At 47.8% G+C, this 19,702-nt stretch overlaps 1 protein-coding gene across 7 annotated transcripts in view; it reads left to right on the forward strand.

The window, feature by feature from the left end:
- LGR6 (leucine rich repeat containing G protein-coupled receptor 6) overlaps positions 1-11,979 on the forward strand; it is a 125,652-nt gene extending 113,673 nt beyond the window's left edge. For all 7 annotated transcript variants that reach the window (XM_078356838.1, XM_078356839.1, XM_078356840.1 and 4 more), the window contains 4 exons: positions 156-281; positions 1,293-1,453; positions 6,630-6,710; positions 10,264-11,979. In XM_078356838.1, the coding sequence (XP_078212964.1) occupies positions 156-281; positions 1,293-1,453; positions 6,630-6,710; positions 10,264-11,519 (1,624 nt within the window). In that variant the 3' untranslated portion in view covers positions 11,520-11,979. The remainder of the gene's footprint in view (positions 1-155; positions 282-1,292; positions 1,454-6,629; positions 6,711-10,263) is intronic.
- The last annotated feature ends 7,723 nt before the right edge of the window (positions 11,980-19,702 follow it).

Genomic DNA, 19,702 nt, shown 5'->3' on the forward strand with positions numbered 1-19,702 from the left:
CCTCAGCATTCAATGCTCTCTTCTAAGCTTCTCTTCTGTCCTTTGCTCCTCTCCTCTTGCTTCCATCCCAGGCACACTGGCCACATCCTCAGCACAGCCCTGCCCCCTCAGCAGTCCCACTGATTGCCAATAACCCTGACCATCCACTGTCCTAGGGACCTGACAGACAACCAGCTGACCACACTGCCCCTGGCTGGACTTGGGGGCTTGATGCATCTGAAGCTCAAAGGGAACCTGGCTCTCTCCCAGGCCTTCTCCAAGGACAGTTTCCCAAAACTGAGGTGAGGGACTGGCTTTCCCCAACACCTGGGTAGGCCAACTGGAGGCTCTGGAGGGACAGGGAGAAAGCTGGACAGCCCCACCCTGAGAAGAGCCTAGAGACTTAGGGTTTGACCAAGATTTAGTGGAAGGGCTCACCTGACTGCCTGCAGACCAAATGGGATCTGGTTCATGCCTTCCCTTCCTCATCTCCTTGGTAACATTTTCCCCTGTCCCAAGCACCAACCCTAGTGGGCACTGGGACCCAAGAGGATAGAAGTAAGATGATGTGCAGACTCCCTAGTCCTCCTTGTGCCTCACCTGGTTCCACATGCCTAGATTATCTGCCCTCACTTGGGCAGCATCTGAGCCCCTGGAATCAGGGCAGAGCTCAGGGACTGATGAGTGGAAAACAAGCTGCATAGCCAGGCCCTGGTGCTAATGACATCCAGGCCTCTTCCATGCAGCAGCAGTAGTGCAGCCTGTGTGGCCCAAGCCGGGTCTGCTGCATGCTAATGAGATGCCCTCAGGGCCTCTGCACTCACCCTTAGAGGGCACCAAATCCAGCTCCAATATGCCCAGAGATGGGGGAGGGATACGGTGCAGGTCTCACTGAGGGCCAGAGTGAAGAATCGCTAGGAGAATCCGTCTCCTCAAATATAGAAGAGGAGGTGCTGCCTGGGAGGAGGAGCAGAGCACTGGCAGTGCTGTATGGCCTTGGGGAAGCCTCTCCCTTCTCTGAACCTGCAGAGAGGACCTTAAACAATGGGCAGAACATTTCTCTCCCCATCTCACTTGCCAAGAGGAACAGAGGAAGACAGGAATGCATCCAGAGCCCTTCAGATCAGGAGTCAGGCTGCAAGGCCCTTACAAAGGAAGCCGGGGAAGCTGCTAGCACGGTGAACAGGGAACGTGGGGGTTGAAGGACAGACACTGAGTGCCCAGCCTCTGGGATGGAGAGCTCTTAAATCAGACTTAGGTCTTAGACCCCAAAGATGCTTAGGCAGCCCACCTGCCTGCCTCTTCCTCACCAGGATCCTGGAGGTGCCTTATGCCTACCAGTGCTGTCCCTATGGGACGTGTGCCAGCTTCTTCAAGGCCTCTGGGCAATGGGAGGCCGAGGACCTTCACCTTGATGATGAGGCGTCTTCAAAAAGGCCCCTGGGCCTCCTTGCCAGACAAGCAGAGAATCACTGTGAGTGACTGGGGCCCCTGGGCTGGGGAGGATAGTGGGCTGTGGAGAGGAAGTTAGAGGGGATTCCTTGAGGATCTGAGAGGGAAGCTCCACAGAGGTGGGAGGAGCTGCCTGTGCCCTGGGAGGAAACTCTACTTCTGTTTGCACTTTGTCTCTCCAAGGCTACACCCAGAGGTGTTTGGGACAAGAAAATGATGGTAACAATGGCTGTGGCAATGTCGCAATATCTGCCTAGCCTTTTGCAGCTCACAATGTGCCTCTGACGCACCATCTCACTTAGCCCTCCCCTTGTGGTCCACATGTTTCTTCTCCTTCAACCTTAGGGTATTCTCAGAGAAGAAGACCCATTATTACATCAATCTGAGCCAATAGGATTTAATTAAATCAATTGAATTAAACCTATTTCCAGAAAAAATAAAATCCCCACATAACATGTCCGAGAACCAAAAGGAACAGTGTAGGGATTATTGCCGTCCAAGCCCATCCTGCACCAGCAGTCTGCCCCATGAGTCTGAAACTGAGACTTCAGTGGCCACCAGCTGCAAGAGAGCTTTGTGAACAGGACCTTCCAGTGCAGGCTGTCTTGGACCATCTGTCTGTGTTTCTGGAAGAGTTAGGGTAAAAGGCACGTGTTGGAGGCAGGTGGCCAAGTGGGTTTTGAGGGACCATTTACTAAGTGGTGTCTTAGATACTAAGGGCAGAGAAAAGGGCTTCCCTCCCCTGCCCCATATTGCAGAACATAAGCAGAATTAGGAGGGAGAGAATAGGGATCCTCTGCTTTGGGGGATTCTTTTTCCATTTCTAACTCTCCACAATATTTCAAAAGAAACAAACAAAAAAAAGATCAAATATAAACATGTAAGAAAAACATCTCGGGGGCCAGGCGCAGTGGCTCACGCCTGTAATCCCAGCACTTTGGGAGGCTGAGGTGGGTGGATCACGAGGTCAGGAGATCGAGACCATCCTGGTCAACAGGGTGAAGCCCCGTCTCTACTAAAAATACAAAAATTAGCTGGGCATGGTGGCGCGCACCTGTAATCCCAGCTACTCGGGGGGCTGAGACAGGAGAATTGCTTGAACCCAGGAGGCGGAGGTTGCGGTGAGCCGAGATCACGCCATTGCACTCCAGCCTGGGTAACAAGAGCGAAACTCAGTCTCAAAAAAAAAAAAAGAAAGAAAGAAAAGAAAAACATCTCATGACAGTGTAGACAGAACTGAGGTCCAAACCCAACTACAATATTTACCAGTCGGATTGCATTGGACCAGTCATGTAACCATATTGAGCCTTAATTTCCTTTAAATGAGAAAGATAATTGGCTGGGCAAAGTGGCTCATTCCTGTAATTCCAGCACTTTAGGAGGCCAAGGCGGGTGGATCATTTGGGGTCAGGAGTTCGAGACCAGCCTGGCCAAAGTGGTGAAACCCATGTCTACCAAAATAAAAAAAAATTACCCAGGCATGGTGGTATGCACCTCTAGTTCCAGCTACTGGGGAGGCTGAGACAGAAGAATGGCTTCAACCCAGGAGGCAGAGGTTATAGTGAGCTGAGATCATGCCACTGCACTCCAGCCTGGGTGACAGAGTGAGACTCTGTTTCAAAATAAATAAATAAATAAGTAAATGAGAAAGATAATGCATAGCTCACAGGTTGTTGGGGAAGACTAAAAGATTCCATAAATGATGAAGTATGCTCACTGCTACTACTGAGGACTGGTGCCTTCTGGTGTACATGTACAGGGAGAGTGCAGCTGTGGAGTCCAGGGCACGGTATCTGGAGGGCAAATGGTGGGCAGGCAATCTAGGGGTCTCTGAGAGCCTTCTTCCCAATGTACTAACGCACCTCCCTAGGGAGGGTGTGAGGACCTGATGAGGAGGAGCCCAGCAGCCTGGCTGGCTCTGGGCCCCAGACGGCTGTCCCCGGGGGACATTCCCGGATGTCTGCTGAACACTCCCTCAGGGGACTGGAGGGAGGAATGGAAACTTTCCTTCCTCAAGGTGAAACTTTCCACCGGGCTTAGGTCTTGGAGAACCACAGGGCGTCAAGATCGTGGGCTGCCTGCCGCCTGTAACGGGAGCTAGGGCAGGGCCCCCCACTTCCTGTGGGAGCTAATGAGCCTCGAGAAGGAAAGCCAGGAGCTGCTGCTCCAGCCAGATTCTATTTCCTCCTCGTTTGAAGAGTGGTTACTTAACACCTTGGCTGTGACTTTCCCAGCCTCAGACAGAGTCCACGGGTTTCACCCCTTGTGTTTCATTCATGCATTTTGATTTCAAAGAATTGCTGAGCTCTGCTCTGGAGAGCAGGGAGTGAAAGGTAGAGAGAGGAGGAAATGCCAGGACTCTCTGGGCACAGCTCGGCCTCCTACCTACCCTGATGGGTAGGAGGCAGCTTCACAGTCTTCCTGCCTCCTGGGAAAACTCCCAACTGACAGTATCCACCCTTTAAGTGGAGAGAAAGGAGCCACACAGGAAACAGACTGTGAACCAAAGATGGAACAAGTGCAACCAACGGAGTTGCCTATCGATTACCCTGTGTGATGGAGGAAGAGCCCACAGGATGCCAGCTCTTAAACCTCAATATTGTACAGTTGCCTTTTGAAGACAAGCCATTCTTTCCCCAGCTTGGGTCTTCAGACACATTTCCCAGTCTGACTTGAGAAACTTATTCTTTAAAAAGCCTTTCAGTGATGGATTATCACTGCAAAAAAAAAAAAAAAAAAAAAAAAAACTGTCTTTATAGATTATAAAATGTTGTAGATTCTCATTTCAAACAAATTTTTTTTTTTTGAGGTGTAGTTTTGCTCTTGTTACCCAGGCTGGAGTGCAATGGCGTGATCTTGGCTCACTGCAACCCCCGCCTCCTGGGTTCAAGCAATTCTCATGCCTCAGCCTCCTGAGTAGCTAGGACTACAGGCACAGGCCACCATGCCCAGTTAATTTTTCTGTATTTTTAGTAGAGATGGGGTTTCTCCATGTTGACCAGGGTGGTCTCGATCTCTTGACCTCGTGATCCACCTGCCTGAGCCTCCCAAAGTGCTGGGACTATAGGCATGAGTCACCACGCCCAGCTCATTTAAAAATTCTTATAGAATTTGTGGACCTCCAACATGCCTGCAACCCTCTAGAATTCACAGGACCTAGTTTGAGAAACACTGCAATAGTGAATAAGAAAAAAAAAGTGTAGGCTGGGTGCGGTGGCTCACGCCTGTAATCCCAACAATTTGGAGAAGCCCAGGTGGGCAGGTCACCTGAGGTCGGGAGTTTGAGAACAGCCTGACCAACACGGAGAAACCCTGTCTCTACTAAAAATACAAAATTAGCCAGGTGTGGTGACACATGCCTGTATTCCCAGCTACTTGGGAAGCTGAGGCAGGAGAATCACTTGAACCTGGGAGGCAGAGGTTGTGGTGAGCTGAGATCACGCCATTGCACTCCAGCCTGGGCAACAAGAGTGAAATTCTATCTCAAAAAAAAGAAAAGAAAAAGAAAGTGTAAAGTGTAGCCTTAGAATTGAAAAGAGTGTTAAAGATGATCTAGTCCCGCCTTCGATGCTACACTCTGATTCAATGTAAAAGGCTTTCTCTCACACTGGGGACTTCCTGCTTTAGATCATCAGCGACAAATCATGTTCAGCTCATGCATTTGTAAATCTCCTCAACCCTCCCCACCCTCTGATCTCCCAAAATAATCAGTCCCGGATGGGTGTGGTGGCTCACGCCTGTAATCTCAGCACTTTGGGAGGCAGAGGTGGGTGGATCACCTGAGGTCAGGAGTTCAAGACCAGCCTGGCCAACATGGTGAAACCCTGTCTTAGAAAAAAAAAAAATCAGTCCCTTGCCTGGGAAGGCATAACAGTAAAACATCTGGGCTCTGTAGTCAGACTAACATGCATCTGAATTGTGGTCTGTTGCTGTGAGCCTGTGGACAAGCCACTTAACTTCAATGAGCCTCAGTTTCCTTATCTGTCACCTGCCTCACATGGCTGCTGTGAAGGTTAATGGGACCATGAAGATGAGGACTTGCTGGGCATAGTACCTGGTGCAGAATTAGAACTCAAGGAATGTTAACCCTTATTGTTAAGTAAATCTACTAGCTTAATTTTTTTTCTAATTGATACATAATAGATGTATATTTTGGGGGGGGCACGTGTGATTATTTAATACATTCATATAATGTGTAAAGATCAAATCAGAGTTAATTGGGATATTCTTTACCTTAAATATTTGTCTTTTCTTTATGGGAGAAACATTCAAATTATTCCCTTCTAGTTAGTAAATAAATCTGCTTGCTGGCGCTGCTCACTGTAGCATGATAGTTTGCTTCCTTATTAGTCTCCACAAGCTCTTTGAGAGCAGGCCCACTCTTACTGAAATTCTTCTACATTTGCCCAGTGCCCGAATTGCACTCCGGAGATGTGGCCCTACTCTGCATCTGTTGAAGGTGGGGTGTTCCTTTGTTGGACAGTTCTAATTGTGGGAACTTGCTCTTGTTAGTAGTGACAAGTAGAATGTCTCCATTAGAATCATAATTTGCCTCCCTCTACAATCCATCCACTAATCCTGGTTCTACCCTCTGAGGCAAAACAGCATGTAGAAGTCTAATTCCTTCAGCCCTTTGAGGACAGCCAGCATATCCCCACTAACTCTTGCCTCCTCCAAGTTAAACACCGCCCAGCTGCTTTGATTATTTCTCTCACAAATGGCTTCTGCTCTCTCACCGTCCCTAGTTCACATCTGAAGACATTTCAGCGCACTGATGTTTTTCTTAATGTGTAGTTTTCACAACTGGACACAAAATTACAGTGACAGCCCAGCCAGAGTAGAGAAACGTGTGATCACTAGCATATATTATTAAAACAGCTTCCACTCCAACTCGAAGCAGCACTGGTGAGTAAGGCCGACTGGATAAGGCACAGAGCCCTGATGAATAGAAAGAGAAGGTCTCAATGAAATGTTTGCTGTGCACTTTCCGGTGCTGATCATCCACATGTGGCTAATGGGAAGCTGACCAAATCTTTACCCCCAAGGGTAGAAATGGATGTGCAGGGTTGCTGGAACGACCAGTGCTGAGCAGAGTTACAGGGGACAACTGCTTAAAGGAAGGGGTGTTTAGAGAAAGGTAGGGCTTGACTGACACCAAGGCCCAGGGCCCTGCATCACTTTCCTGTCTCTCCTCTCAGATGACCTGGACCTGGATGAGCTCCAGCTGGAGATGGAGGACTCAAAGCCGCACCCCAGTGTCCAGTGTAGCCCTACTCCAGGTGAGATGGTGTCTGGGGAATGGGGACGAGGGGGAATGGAGAAGGGGCGCCCAGCCACCTAGTTGGGGTACTAATTCAGCCAGGCATGTCTGCAGCTCCATTCTTTGCCTGACTCTCAGCCCGCTGACAGAGGGCTCTCCTTTCATAGTTCCTGGGGAAGAAACTGGAGTTCTTTCCCTTGGGTGGCTGCTTGCAGGGAGTAGCATGAGTGGAGGGGAAGTCAAGCAATCAGCCAATTAGCATTTATGCATCCAGGAGAAAACTACTGTCACACAGGAGAGAAGCAGGAAAGAATGCCTCCACCCCCACTGCACAGGGTGGCACGTGGGACTGCTTTTGAGTATTCCCTCAGTCTAAGACCCATACCACAGAATCCTAGAGCCAGGTGGGACTCTGAAAGGTCAACTTCTCCATCCCTCACTGCTCCATTCCCGGAAGATTGCAGTGTTTGTTAAAACTCTGCACAGTAGAAAAACTCCATAGTATCCCTGGGTAACTCCTTATAGCACCATCTAACCCTTACAGTTGGGGAAGCCTCCTTTAGAGTCTAACCTAAATCCATCTTGCTGTGAAAAAATAAAGCAAATAAGAAAACTCTCTTTTTGGGGGGTGCAATTCAACTTGAGATGTTTAGAGCGAGGAAATCCCTTCCCTTGCATATAAAATGCTAACAAGGCCACAGAAGGCGGCAGGCACCATGCTACTTAGGCAAGGATGGGAACTCTTCAGAATGTACAGAAAGTGATGAACAGTTTGCTTTTTCTATTTCATTCCACCTCCATTTTCCAGTTTTCCAGGTTTTTCTGGCCCAGGACCTTTGCCTTCTCCTTTTACCTTCTCTAAAGCCTATAGAGAATGAGTGGTTGCCTGACCTTGCCCAGCCCGAGTTCTCGGCGCTTGGTGACAACAACACGCCCCCTAGTGCCAGCTTGGGGCCAGAGCACTAACCCAACCGGGAGGAAGCAGGTGCTGTTTCTGACTTGGAAACACACATGCTTCATTCACAATGCGATCGAAATTTCACCTCTGAAAACCAGTAATCAGCAGGGATGAGGTAAAAGAGGAAGTTCCAAAAGACAAAGTCCAACGTGAGCTTGCTTCCAAAGTAACTCATACCAAGTGGTCAAATAATTATGGTACATTTTGTGGTATATAAGATATGTTTTGAGTAATATGAAGATATTTTCTTTTATATATTTTCATATATAAAAATATAACTTTCTTTTATATATTTTCATATATAAAAATATAACTTAAAGAGAATGAGAAATTTATATACAGTTGTCTTATTCCACTTTGTGTTGCTATTACAGAATACCTGAGGTTAGCTAATTTACAAAGGAAAGAGGTTTGTTTGACTCACAATTCTGGTGGCTAGAAGGCTGAAGCCTGGGCATCTGATGAGAGCCTCAGGGTGCTTCAACTTGTGATGGAAAGCAGAAGGGGAGCGGGTATGTGCAAATAGATCACAGGGTGAGAGAGAGGCCAGACTCCCTTTAATAACCTGCTCTTAGGGAACTAATCCATTCCCTGGATTGATGGAGAACTCACTCACTCCCACAGGAGGACATTAATCTGTTCCTGAGGGGTCTGCTCCCATGACCAAACACTGCCCACTAGGCCTCGCCTGACACCGCCACATTGGGGATTCCATTTCAGCATGAGTTTTGGTGAAAACAAACCATATTCAAATCATGGCAACAGCAAAATCTTAATTTAGTTTGTTTTGTTTTGTTTTGTTTTTTATAGAGATGGGGTTTCACCATGTTGGCCAGGATGGTGTTAATCTCCTGACCTTGTGATCCACCCACCTCAGCCTCTCAAGAGTACTGGGATTACAGGCATGAGCCACCACGCCTGGCCTTGAATTAAGTTTAAAAACCTATATGTATGTATGTATTTTTTAAAGACCAGAAGGAAACGTATGAAAATGATGAGCTATCTCCGAGAAGTGAAGTGTCATGTCATTTTAATTTTTCCATGTTACATTTTCAAATTTTCTACAGTTATTACCTATTTGGTAATAAGAAAAAAAATGGTTTAAAAATAGCTCCCACAGGCCAGGCATGGTGGCTCACATGTGGAATCCCAGCATTTTGGGAGGTCGAGGTGGGTGGATCACCTGAGGTCAGGAGCTTGAGATTAGCCTGGCCAACATGGTGAAACCCCATCTCTACTAAATAAATACAAAAATTAGCCAGGTTGGTGATATGTGCCTGTAATCTCAGCTACTTGGGAGGCCAAGGCAGGAAAATTGCTTGAACCTGGGAGGTGGAGGTTGCAGTGAGCCAAGATCTTGCCACTGCATTCCAGCCTGGGTGACAAAGCAAGACTTTGTCTCAAAAAAATAATAATAATAAGTAGCTCCCACAAAAGCCTCTCAAATTCACAAGCTACCTAGAAATACATTGAAGAATAAGAGTCTGAAGCCAAAGGAAATGAAGAAATAATATTTCCAAAGTTACAAGGTGATTTAGGAACAGACTTTGGGGAGACGGATGGCAAACACCGGGATGTCACCCATCTCAAATGGACCCACGTTGGAAAGAAGTCATCTGTATTTTGATTTACTGGACTTCAGATAGTTTACCTCCCAAACACTGATTGACTGACAAATACTCAATGTGGGCTGTACCCCTGTCACAGAGCAAGGGAGGCAGGCTGGTAGAATATTTGGTCAGGATTCTCCCACAGTGGGGGCCTTAGTGGATTACGGGGGACTGACAGAGAAACAGAGGCTCAGGCATAGACCGGTTGCTGTCTGGGCAGTCCCTCACTCCTCTGTCCCTACTGGCCATGTCTCCCAAAGCTGATACCCTCTCCACTCCTTGATGACAGCCTGTACTGCCTTTCTTTCAAGTGCTGTCCTTCACTTAACATTTGCTCAATGTCCGGGTTTGTACTATATTAATTTGTACCATGTGTGTGTGCTTATATCTTTTTTTGAGAGAGAGAGTCATGCTCTATCACCCAGGCTGGAGTGCAGTGACACGATCTCCGCTCACTGCACCCTTCAGCTCCCAGGTCCTAGTGATTCTCCTGCTTCAGCCTCTCAAGTAGCTGGTGCTACAGGTGTGTGCCACCACACCCAGCTAATTTTTTGTGTTTGTAGTAGAGATGGGGTTTTGCTATGTTGGCCAGGCTGGTCTCAAACTCCTGACCTCAGGGGATCCAGCCCCTTGGCCTCCAAAAGTGCTGGGATTAGAGTCATGAGTCACCACTCCCGACCTATATGCATTCTATGTTCTGGTGTAATTGAGAGCAGGGTTAGGGTTACCCCACTTGCAGCTCTTTGGAAGAAGAGTTGTATGTCCCACTGCTCCTCCCCACAACCCCAGCTGGGAGTCTCTAAGGTGAGAGACCCTCCAACTAGGAGTTCTCTGGGGGCAGAAACCAGGTCAGCCTCCCTTAGACCTTGAGTTTTCTGAGGGCAGAGGCCATGCTCATCTCCTTTCGACTGGAAATTCTCTGAGTGCAGAGGCTGACCTTGTCCTCAGAACCTGGTCCCAGCATCCTCTGGCCCAGGGTTAATGTCGGATCCTCTCTCCTACAGGCCCCTTCAAGCCCTGTGAGCACCTCTTTGAAAGCTGGGGCATCCGCCTGGCCGTGTGGGCCATCGTGTTGCTATCAGTGCTCTGCAATGGACTGGTGCTGCTGACCGTGTTCGCCGGCGGGCCTGTCCCGCTGCCCCCGGTCAAGTTTGTGGTAGGTGCAATTGCAGGCGCCAACACCTTGACTGGCATTTCCTGTGGCCTTCTGGCCTCGGTCGACGCCCTGACCTTTGGCCAGTTCTCTGAGTACGGCGCCCGCTGGGAGACGGGGGTGGGCTGCCGGGCCACTGGCTTCCTGGCGGTACTGGGGTCGGAGGCGTCGGTGCTGCTGCTCACTCTGGCCGCGGTGCAGTGCAGCGTCTCTGTCTCCTGCGTCCGGGCCTACGGGAAGTCCCCCTCCCTGGGCAGCGTTCGAGCAGGAGTCCTGGGCTGCCTGGCGCTGGCCGGGCTGGCCGCCGCACTGCCGCTGGCCTCCGTGGGCGAATACGGGGCCTCCCCACTCTGCCTGCCCTATGCGCCGCCTGAGGGCCAGCCCGCAGCCCTGGGCTTCGCCGTGGCCCTGGTAATGATGAACTCCTTCTGCTTCCTGGTCGTGGCCGGTGCCTACATCAAACTCTACTGTGACCTGCCGCGGGGCGACTTTGAGGCCGTGTGGGACTGCGCCATGGTGAGGCACGTGGCCTGGCTCATCTTCGCAGATGGGCTCCTCTACTGTCCCGTGGCCTTCCTCAGCTTCGCCTCCATGCTGGGCCTCTTCCCTGTCACACCCGAGGCCGTCAAGTCTGTCCTGCTGGTGGTGCTGCCCCTGCCTGCCTGCCTCAACCCGCTGCTCTACCTGCTCTTCAACCCCCACTTCCGGGATGACCTTCGGAGGCTCCGGCCCCGCGCAGGGGCCCCAGGGCCCCTCGCCTATGCTGCAGCCGGGGAGCTGGAGAAGAGCTCCTGCGATTCTACCCAGGCCCTGGTGGCCTTCTCCGATGTGGATCTCATTCTGGAAGCTTCTGAGGCTGGGCGGCCCCCTGGGCTGGAAACGTATGGCTTCCCCTCAGTGACCCTCATCTCCTGTCAGCAGCCAGGGGCCCCCAGGCTGGAGGGCAGCCATTGTGTAGAGCCGGAGGGGAACCACTTTGGGAACCCCCAATCTTCCATGGATGGAGAACTGCTGCTGAGGGCAGAGGGAGCCAAGCCAGCAGGTGGAGGCTCATCAGGGGTTGGCGGCTTTCGGCCCTCTGGCTTGGCCTTTGCTTCACACGTGTAAAATTTCCCTCCCCATTCTTCTCTCCCCTGTCTTCCCTTTTCTCTCTCCCCCTCGGTAAATGATGGCTGCTTCTAAAATAAATACAACCAAAACTCAGCAGTGTGATCCATAGCAGGATGGCCCAGTCCCTGGCTCCATTGATCACCTCTCTCCTGTGACCATCAGCATGAGTGCTTCTTGGCCTGGCTTTTGCTTCACCTTCATGCCTTGTCATGTCTGAAGCTGTGAGCCAGAGACCTGGACGTTTGTCTGCTTAAGAGAAATGAGGGAAGTAAAGAGAGTGAAGAGGTGGGGGGTTGATCAGGGCACAGTGGACAGGGAGACCTCACAGAGAAAGGCCTGGAAGGTGATTTCCCATGTGACTCATGGATAAGATACGAATGTGTTCTGTGTGCCATTAATCTTGACATATGCCATGCATAAAGACTTCCTATTAAAATAAGCTTTGGAAGAGATTACACATGATGTCTTTTTCTTAGAGATTCACAGTGCATGGTAGTGTAATAAAGGTCTTGAGAAGCCCTACAGTAGTAAAATCTATTGAACATTGTGTAACCCAGTTCCCTGAATTATTTGGTAACAGGTTTTTGTCTGCTTGGTTTTTTTTTTGTTTTGTTTTGTTTTGTTTTTTTTCCTGGAATATCTGTTAACAAGACAGAACTTAGCACTGTTCTTTCCCAGGGAGCTCATCTCTGTACCATCTAGTGCTACCCAATGACATCACAAAATGCCACCACTTCCTGAAAGTCCTGATCCTAGGATGAACTGCCAGAGGTAACTGATGATTCCATCCACCAGTAGAGACTCTCAACACTTTACCTCCCACCTCTCTTATCCTATGCTGGGATGGATGAGGAGAAGCCTCCCGTTGTGGTTCCAGACTCAAACCCCTGAGTTGGGGCAGGGAGAGAGGGATCCCTGTGTGTTCTCTCATCACCCTGCCGTCGACCTCAGCAAGCCCAAGCACCAGTGAAAGTTTGTCTGCTGCAAGAGGGATAGTAGGGTTCCTGGATCCTGGCAGGGCTATCTGCGTTCCCTCTGGCTCTTAGTTGCCCTCTTAGTTTTCTCCATCAGATGTTCCCTGTCCCAAACATCCATCAGATGTTCCTTGTCCCAAAGAGTAGGCAGGACCTGGCTACTCTTTGGGACAAGGAGACCTTAGTCAGAAAAGAGGAGGGATTTGTATTGTAGGTATTGAATTTTAGAAAGCATTGTAGGTATCTGGCACCCTGGGTGCCCCAAATAGGCCACTGACTCTTCTGCTTCTCCCCTCATGACCTTTCTACCCATGGTTTACCAAGTAAGTGTCTCTGAGCATTTTCAGAATGCCCCCTTTACCCAGCCCCAAATACACACATAATCAATCTGAGAGTGAGGAGGCGAGAGCAGGGGCATCCTTCCAGACATTAAAGGTAATTCTTGGAGACATAAAAAGAGAATCCAAGACTCAGAAAAGGGCAAGACTTGCTCTAGGGTACCCTAACATCAGTCACATCTAGAGGATAGGAGTCTAGAATCTGAGACCAGATGGAAAACAATCTTCTTCAATTCTGGCATGGTCCTCAGCCAGGCCCTATCCCCAGGGACTATTGAAACAGCAACCCCCAAGAAAGCCCTTCTTGTAATTTTGTATTTCAAGTTTCTGCAGCTTAGCTTCTCTGCTATCTCCCTGCTGTCCCCAATGCCTAGTTCTGACACAGGACAAAAAGGCTGCCTAGACTGAGGCAGGTGGTATAGCTTCATGGATGAAACTTGATACATTTCTAAATGGTATCCGCTAGTCGCTAGGCTCTGAAGCAGAATGTGCCGACCTTGTAATCCCAGAAGAAACTTAGGGTCCTACCATGAGGCCAGCCTCAGTGTCAGCACTCGCTAAATGATGGCAGGTTTATTTATCAGTTGTTTATTTGAGAACCCTGCTCTCCCAACTTCCCCAGAGCTGATCAAAAGCTCTTAAAGGAAAGAGTTTGCTCTACTTTGGGTACTAAGAATTGGTGACTCTTATCAGGGAAAGGAATTCTTTCTCTGTGATGCCTTAGGGATGACAAAACTTGTACCATTTTTGGGACCATTAGCTTGTAAAAAAGTCACCCCAGATCCCTTCACCCTCCCTGCCCCCACCATGAGATCATTGTTCCCCTTGGAGTTAAGGAGTCTGTGTTGAGGTGGAGTACAGGGGCCATGTGTTGGAGGTTTAGGAGTTACAGGAACTGCTCCCTACACGTGGCCTCTTCTATGAAAAGGGGACCAGTGATTTTTGGCTGCAAGCTCTAGTGTAACACCACTGTCACCTTATCATCTGCTTCTAAAGATCCAGCCGTGCTGGCCAGAGGAGCATTTGCTGAACCTTTGAATTAGAGGAGCGGTGTGGAGGAGGGGCGTGGAGATGTTTGCCATTAACTGTTTCATTATTCAGAAAATCTGGTTGATATATGCTTACCCAAAATAAAGCGTGGCAGTAGAGTTTGTTTTTTGGTTTTTGACTGAATTTCTAGCAAGTCAGTATGTTACTCCTTTGGTTATCTTCATTATGATTTGTAGAAGATTATGAAGACTATGTATGTCCTTGATCACAAAATCAAAAAACAAATTATTCAATGCACGTAAATGCATTTTGTTGGGTTGATGAAATCTTCCAAAATAGTATCCATGGGGAAGAATCTGTCCAAGAGGGATGTGTGGATGGCAACGTTGAGAACCGCTGACCACGTGTGTTGCCCTGTGCCCTGTGTTCTGTGCATTGGTAACTGGTGCCAACTACAATCTCATCTCAGACCGACTTGTGGAAGAGAAGCTGTTATGGCAGAAATGGTTTTTATAAGCACCCTTGAACATACCAATGGTAAAATCCAAAACATGCAGAGCTGAGACTTGAAGGCTATGGATGAACAGAGCCCCTAGCTGGACCTTCTCCTTACCCTCCTCTCTCCTCCACTAGCCTCCAATATCCTCCTAGTTTCTCTTTCCAGGAAGGATAAAAGGTCTAAAGAGTAGGGGAATGAAAAAAGGAAGTGCTGACAATAAATAGGCCTGAGTGAGGATAATGGGAAGTAGCCAGAACATGTTTTTGTTTGTTCTTCCATTTTTTCTTTAAATTTTTTTACCGTTTGAAACATTTTTATTAAAAAAATTTTTTTCTTATTTCATAAGCCAACATCAGAGCTGCAGTAGCTAAAACCCTTGATCCTCTCCAGCACCATCTCTTCTAACTGCCTCTGCTCTGCTTTAGCAAGTTCTTCTACCCACCACTCACCACCCGCCCCTCACTTCTGAGTTTCAGTTCTGTGTCCTCTCCAGTTGCTTTAAGTATAAGGATTGTTAAGAATTTGGATTCTTCTGTATAATAAAGCGAAAGTGAAGTACGATATGTGTCCCTCAACTCCTTTCTGCTGCCTCTGGTGAAGCCATGGAAGTGGCCAGAGGTATTTGAGAGAGGAGTGACCAGCGGCAAGGCTCTTCCTTTACCTGTCTTGTGAGTTCTGGAGCAACTAGTGTCCTAGGTGCTCCTTGGCACAGCTAAGGAGGCTCAGGGTTGAGGTTCGTAGGTTTCAGAATCCATTCCACTCACCCATATCAAAGTGCCCTTTGTGTGGTTGGCACTGGATTAGACATAGAATAATCTAAAGAAAGCAGTGAGCAGGTTGGGCCTTCAATATTCAGACCCTAAACACCTTCTCAGACCCAACCCTACTGCTGAGGTTTCCTGATAATGTGAACCCCAAAGCATCAGCTTGCTTTCCTCTCCATGAGTGCACTCTGTCACACACTCTGCCTTGGGAATCCCTCCCACCTTGCTTCAGAGTGGGATGATGCCTTTAAGACAAGTGGCCCTTTCTCAAGGGAGGGAGGGAGATTGAGTTCAACAAAACTTGCAATCATGGGGACAAGGTGCTAGTCCCAGAATGATACTAGGGCTTTACCGACTAGTGCCTGCCTCCCTTTTGAGTGGAAAACTGGTGCCTTCATGAGTACCTGCCCTCCACTCTTGAGAAAAGATTATTTCGGCTGGCTGTGGTGGCTCACACCTGTAATCGCAGCACTTTGGGAGGCCAAGGCAGTGGATCACGAGGTCAGGAGTTCAAGACCAGCCTAACATGGTAAAACCCTGTCTCTACTAAAAATACAAAAACTAGCTGGGCATTGTGGCATGCGCCTGTAGTCCCAGCTGCTCAGGAGGCTGAGGCAGGAGAATTGCTTGAACCTGGGAGGCAGAGGTTGCGGTGAGCTAAGATGGCGCCACTGCACTCCAGCCTGGGCGACAGAGTGAAACTCCATCTCAAAAAAAGAAAAGAAAACAGAATATTTCAAACCTCAAACCCTCTATCTTTCTGGTTCAACTACAGAGAAGACCATTTCCTCAGCTGTTCTTCTTAGACTGGATTAAGAGACAGAAACCCAGGAGTTAAGTAAGTACGTGTTTCTTGAGAGGATCCACGTGAAGCAATAAAGGAGGCAGAATCTCAGCAAATAAATCCAAGGCCAGAAAGAGCAGCAGGACTGGGCCTTGTGGTACCTGAAACTAGAGGGCCACTCTGGATTCAGTCTTTGATTATTCTCTGTGGTGCCCACAATTAGCCAGTTCGGCTGCTTTCTGGAGGCCTGTTTTATATCTGTCTGCTTCTCAAGCATAATCAGCTGCTGTCCCCCCACCCCTTTTGTTTAAAAAGCTTTTCATACATTTAATTTTTGAATAAGTAATACATTCACATGGTTCAAATAACATGTTCTTAACAGTTTCCCTCCCATCTCCACCCCTATTTGCTTATTTCCCAAGCCCTCCTTGGTTACCACTGTTATTAGTTTCTTATATAGCCTTCCAGAGTTTTGAAAATATGTATACTAGCATGATGCATATATAAGCTTAGTTTTCCTATTTACCAAAGTAGCATACCACAGTCCTGCTTCTGCTTCTTTAACCTGCTAATATAGCTCAAAGACGTTTCCTCATCAGTAAAGGAAGCATTATAATGTTTTTGAAGCAGGTTATAGCCCATTATGTAGATGTATCATGATTTCATCTTATCACTCCCCTTCTGACAGATATTTGGGTTGCTTACTCTTTTGCACTTAAAAGCAATACTGTAACAAGTAACCTTGCATGAATGTCATTTAGCACCTGTGTAAGAAAGTATATCTGTAAGATAAATTCCCAGAAGTGGAATTTCTGGGTCAAAAGAATAATTTTTGAGAGGATACATGTGAAGCAATAAGGGAGACAAAATAATTCTTTTGACCCAGCAATGGGGTAAAGAAAAGGTATGATTATTTATTGTACAAATGAATTGTTTCCTTTGACTCACAGCCTATGTTTATTGATAACTTCTGCTTATGTGTGCCTCACTATGATTCCTGTCCTTCCTCAAGGTCTCTGGATACATCCTATTATCAGCTTTCAATTCCTGGGCTAATTTCCTTGTCATTTTCCTTTTAAAATTTCCCAGAATAATATCCTGAAAAACTGAGAAAGAATCAAACAAGTAATATCCTGAAAGACTGAAAGAGAATGGAACTAGCCAAACTTCCTTTTCTACAAAAGGCCAAATCATAGGTTAATGGCCAACAAGTGGGTTGATCCCTCTTAGGCCAGGAACCTGTCCCGGTTCGCTAAATTGTAGTGTGTGAATGGGTACATTTGCGTGGGGTCATATTGGACAAAATATAACTGCTCAGGACTTCCCTTGGGAAGGGCTATGGGCTGGGCTACTCTCTCAGAATGGACAGCAGGCACAGCAGGAAAGTTCCAACTGAGCAGGGATCATGCTGGTCTCATTCACTGTTGTAACCTCAGTCCTTTTCATGAGGTCTAGCACAAGAAAGGTGCTCAATTAATTTCTGCCAAAAAAAGTATTAAGAAATTAATAGGCTAGGCATGGTGGCTCACAACTGTAATCCCAGCACTTTGGAAGGCCAAGGTGGGCAGATCGCTTGAGCTTGGGAATTCAAGACCAGCCTGGGCAACATGGCAAAACCCCGTGTCTAAAAAAATACAAAAACTAGCTGGGCATGGTGGCGTGCACCTGTAGTCTCAGCTACTTGAAAGGCTGAAGTGGGAGGCCTAGGAGGTTGCAGTAAGCCAGGATCATGCCACTGCACTCCAGCCTGGGGAAAAGCCAGACCCTGTCTCACAGAAAAAAAAAAGAAATTAATATATCCAAGTACATCCATAAAGATTCTGTTTTCCTACCTCATGTTCTTACTCATAAGTGGGTGTTGAACAATGAAAACACATGGACACAGGGAAGGGAACATGATACACCAGGGCCTGTTGGGGGGTGGGGGCCTAGGGGAGGTATAGCAGGGTGTGGGGGGATAGGGGAGGGATAGCAGGGAGTGAGGGGATAGGGGAGGGATAGCATTAGGAGAACTACCTAATGTAGATGACGGAGTGATGGATGCAGCAAACCACCATGGCACGTGCACACCTATGTAACAAACCTGCATGCTCTACACATATACCCCAGAACTTAAAGTATAATAATGACAATTTGAAAAAAGAAAAAAAAGATTCTGTTTTCCAACCTAAAGGGGCCATCTGGCCAGGAGATGTAAATAACCCAGAATGGGCAGATAGTTACATGGTGAGATTTGAAGGCTACCAAGTTTCCCAACCCTCTCCTTTATAATAGCTTCTTCCCTGGCTACCACAGAGGCTGAAATTCCACCATCATAGTTACTTATTCCTTCAGGTTAGGAATAGCCTATAGCCCTTCGCCCAGGGCATCTGTTCCTTTAGAAGAAAGGAAATGGCCACTTCCTTTCTTCTGGTAACATCAATTTGACCTTCCTTCAGGTGACTACCTCCTCTGCTCTCTACAGCATACCTTTCAGGTGGGGTTGACCCTAGGCCAGATTCCAGAGGTGGTAATATAACCCGGACCCTACCAGCTTATTCTAATCCCTGGCCACAGTGATTGTTCCAAGGATGGGTTTACATCTCAAATCCTTCTAATGAGTTCCAACTTGGGAACTTTGCTGGAGCTGATGGGAAAGAAGTACTCTTTCACTGGAGTTGCTGGACTGGTAGGAAGAAAGCTGCTGGTATCTGTCTTGCCACTTGGAGAGAAATGAATCCTGATGGCATTATCTGAGCATCTGTACTGAGCCATTCCTGAAAGCACATTTGGACTTAGGTTGTAGACCAATACTTTTTGTTTGCTCAAGTAAGATTGTTAGATTTCTGTCACCTGCATGGAAAAGAAGCCAGATAGGTTTCTCCCTCTCTGCATCACTTTCTACCTATGGCCAAGGAGTAAACCCATTGACCTATTTTCAACTGTTAGTGTAGAAGAGGACAGTTACTGAATGAAAATTTTTTTAAAAAAATATAAGGGTCTCGCTTTGTCACCCAGGCTGGAGTGCAGTGGTACAATCATGGCTCCCTACAACCTTGACCTCCTGGGCTCAAGCGATCCTTCCACCTCAACCTACTGAATAGCTGGGACCACAGACATACACCACCACACCCTGCCAATTTTTTAAATTTTTAGTAGAGATGGGGGTCTCATGAACTTCTGCTCTCGAACTTCTGAATACAAGCAATCCTTCTGCCTCAGCCTTCCAGGGTCCTAGGATTATAGACAAGAGCCACCATCCCTGGCCTAAATGGGAATTTTGATGAGCAAAAGTATCTGATGAGCAAAAGTATTTGATGAGACAGAAGTATTGTCAGGATGAGTTAACAGTGGGCCTGGGTGGAAAATCCCTAGCAGGGAACCTAAGTCAAGAGAATGCTGAAGGAGTAAAGATAATAAAAAGGGAAGATGAGAAGGTAACGGACCAACCTAATTTACTTCATCACTAAACCAGAAATCCACAGGCTCTGCCCTTGGTCCCTGGATTATGCAGGAAGTTTCAGAATTGCAGAACTGCCAAGTGTCAGCTTTGGGAGAAACCTCAGAGAGCATTCAAGCCATGTTCACATTTTATAGAGGAGAAACTTGCCCATTATCCCACAGCTACTCTGTGGAGACAGACGTAAAAATATTAGAACAGGGCCAGACGTGGTGGCTCACACCTGTAATCCCAGCACTTTGGGAGGCCAAGGTGGGTGGATCACCTGAAGTCAGGAGTTTTAAACCAGCCTGGCCAACATGGTGAAACCCCGTCTCTATTAAAGATACAAAAATTAGCTGGGCATGGTGGTAGGCGCCTGTAATTTCAGCTACTCAGGAGGCTGAGGCAGA

The sequence above is a fragment of the Callithrix jacchus genome, chromosome 19 (assembly GCF_049354715.1).
Source record: "Callithrix jacchus isolate 240 chromosome 19, calJac240_pri, whole genome shotgun sequence".
In the NCBI taxonomy this organism is placed as follows: Eukaryota; Metazoa; Chordata; class Mammalia; order Primates; family Cebidae; genus Callithrix; species Callithrix jacchus.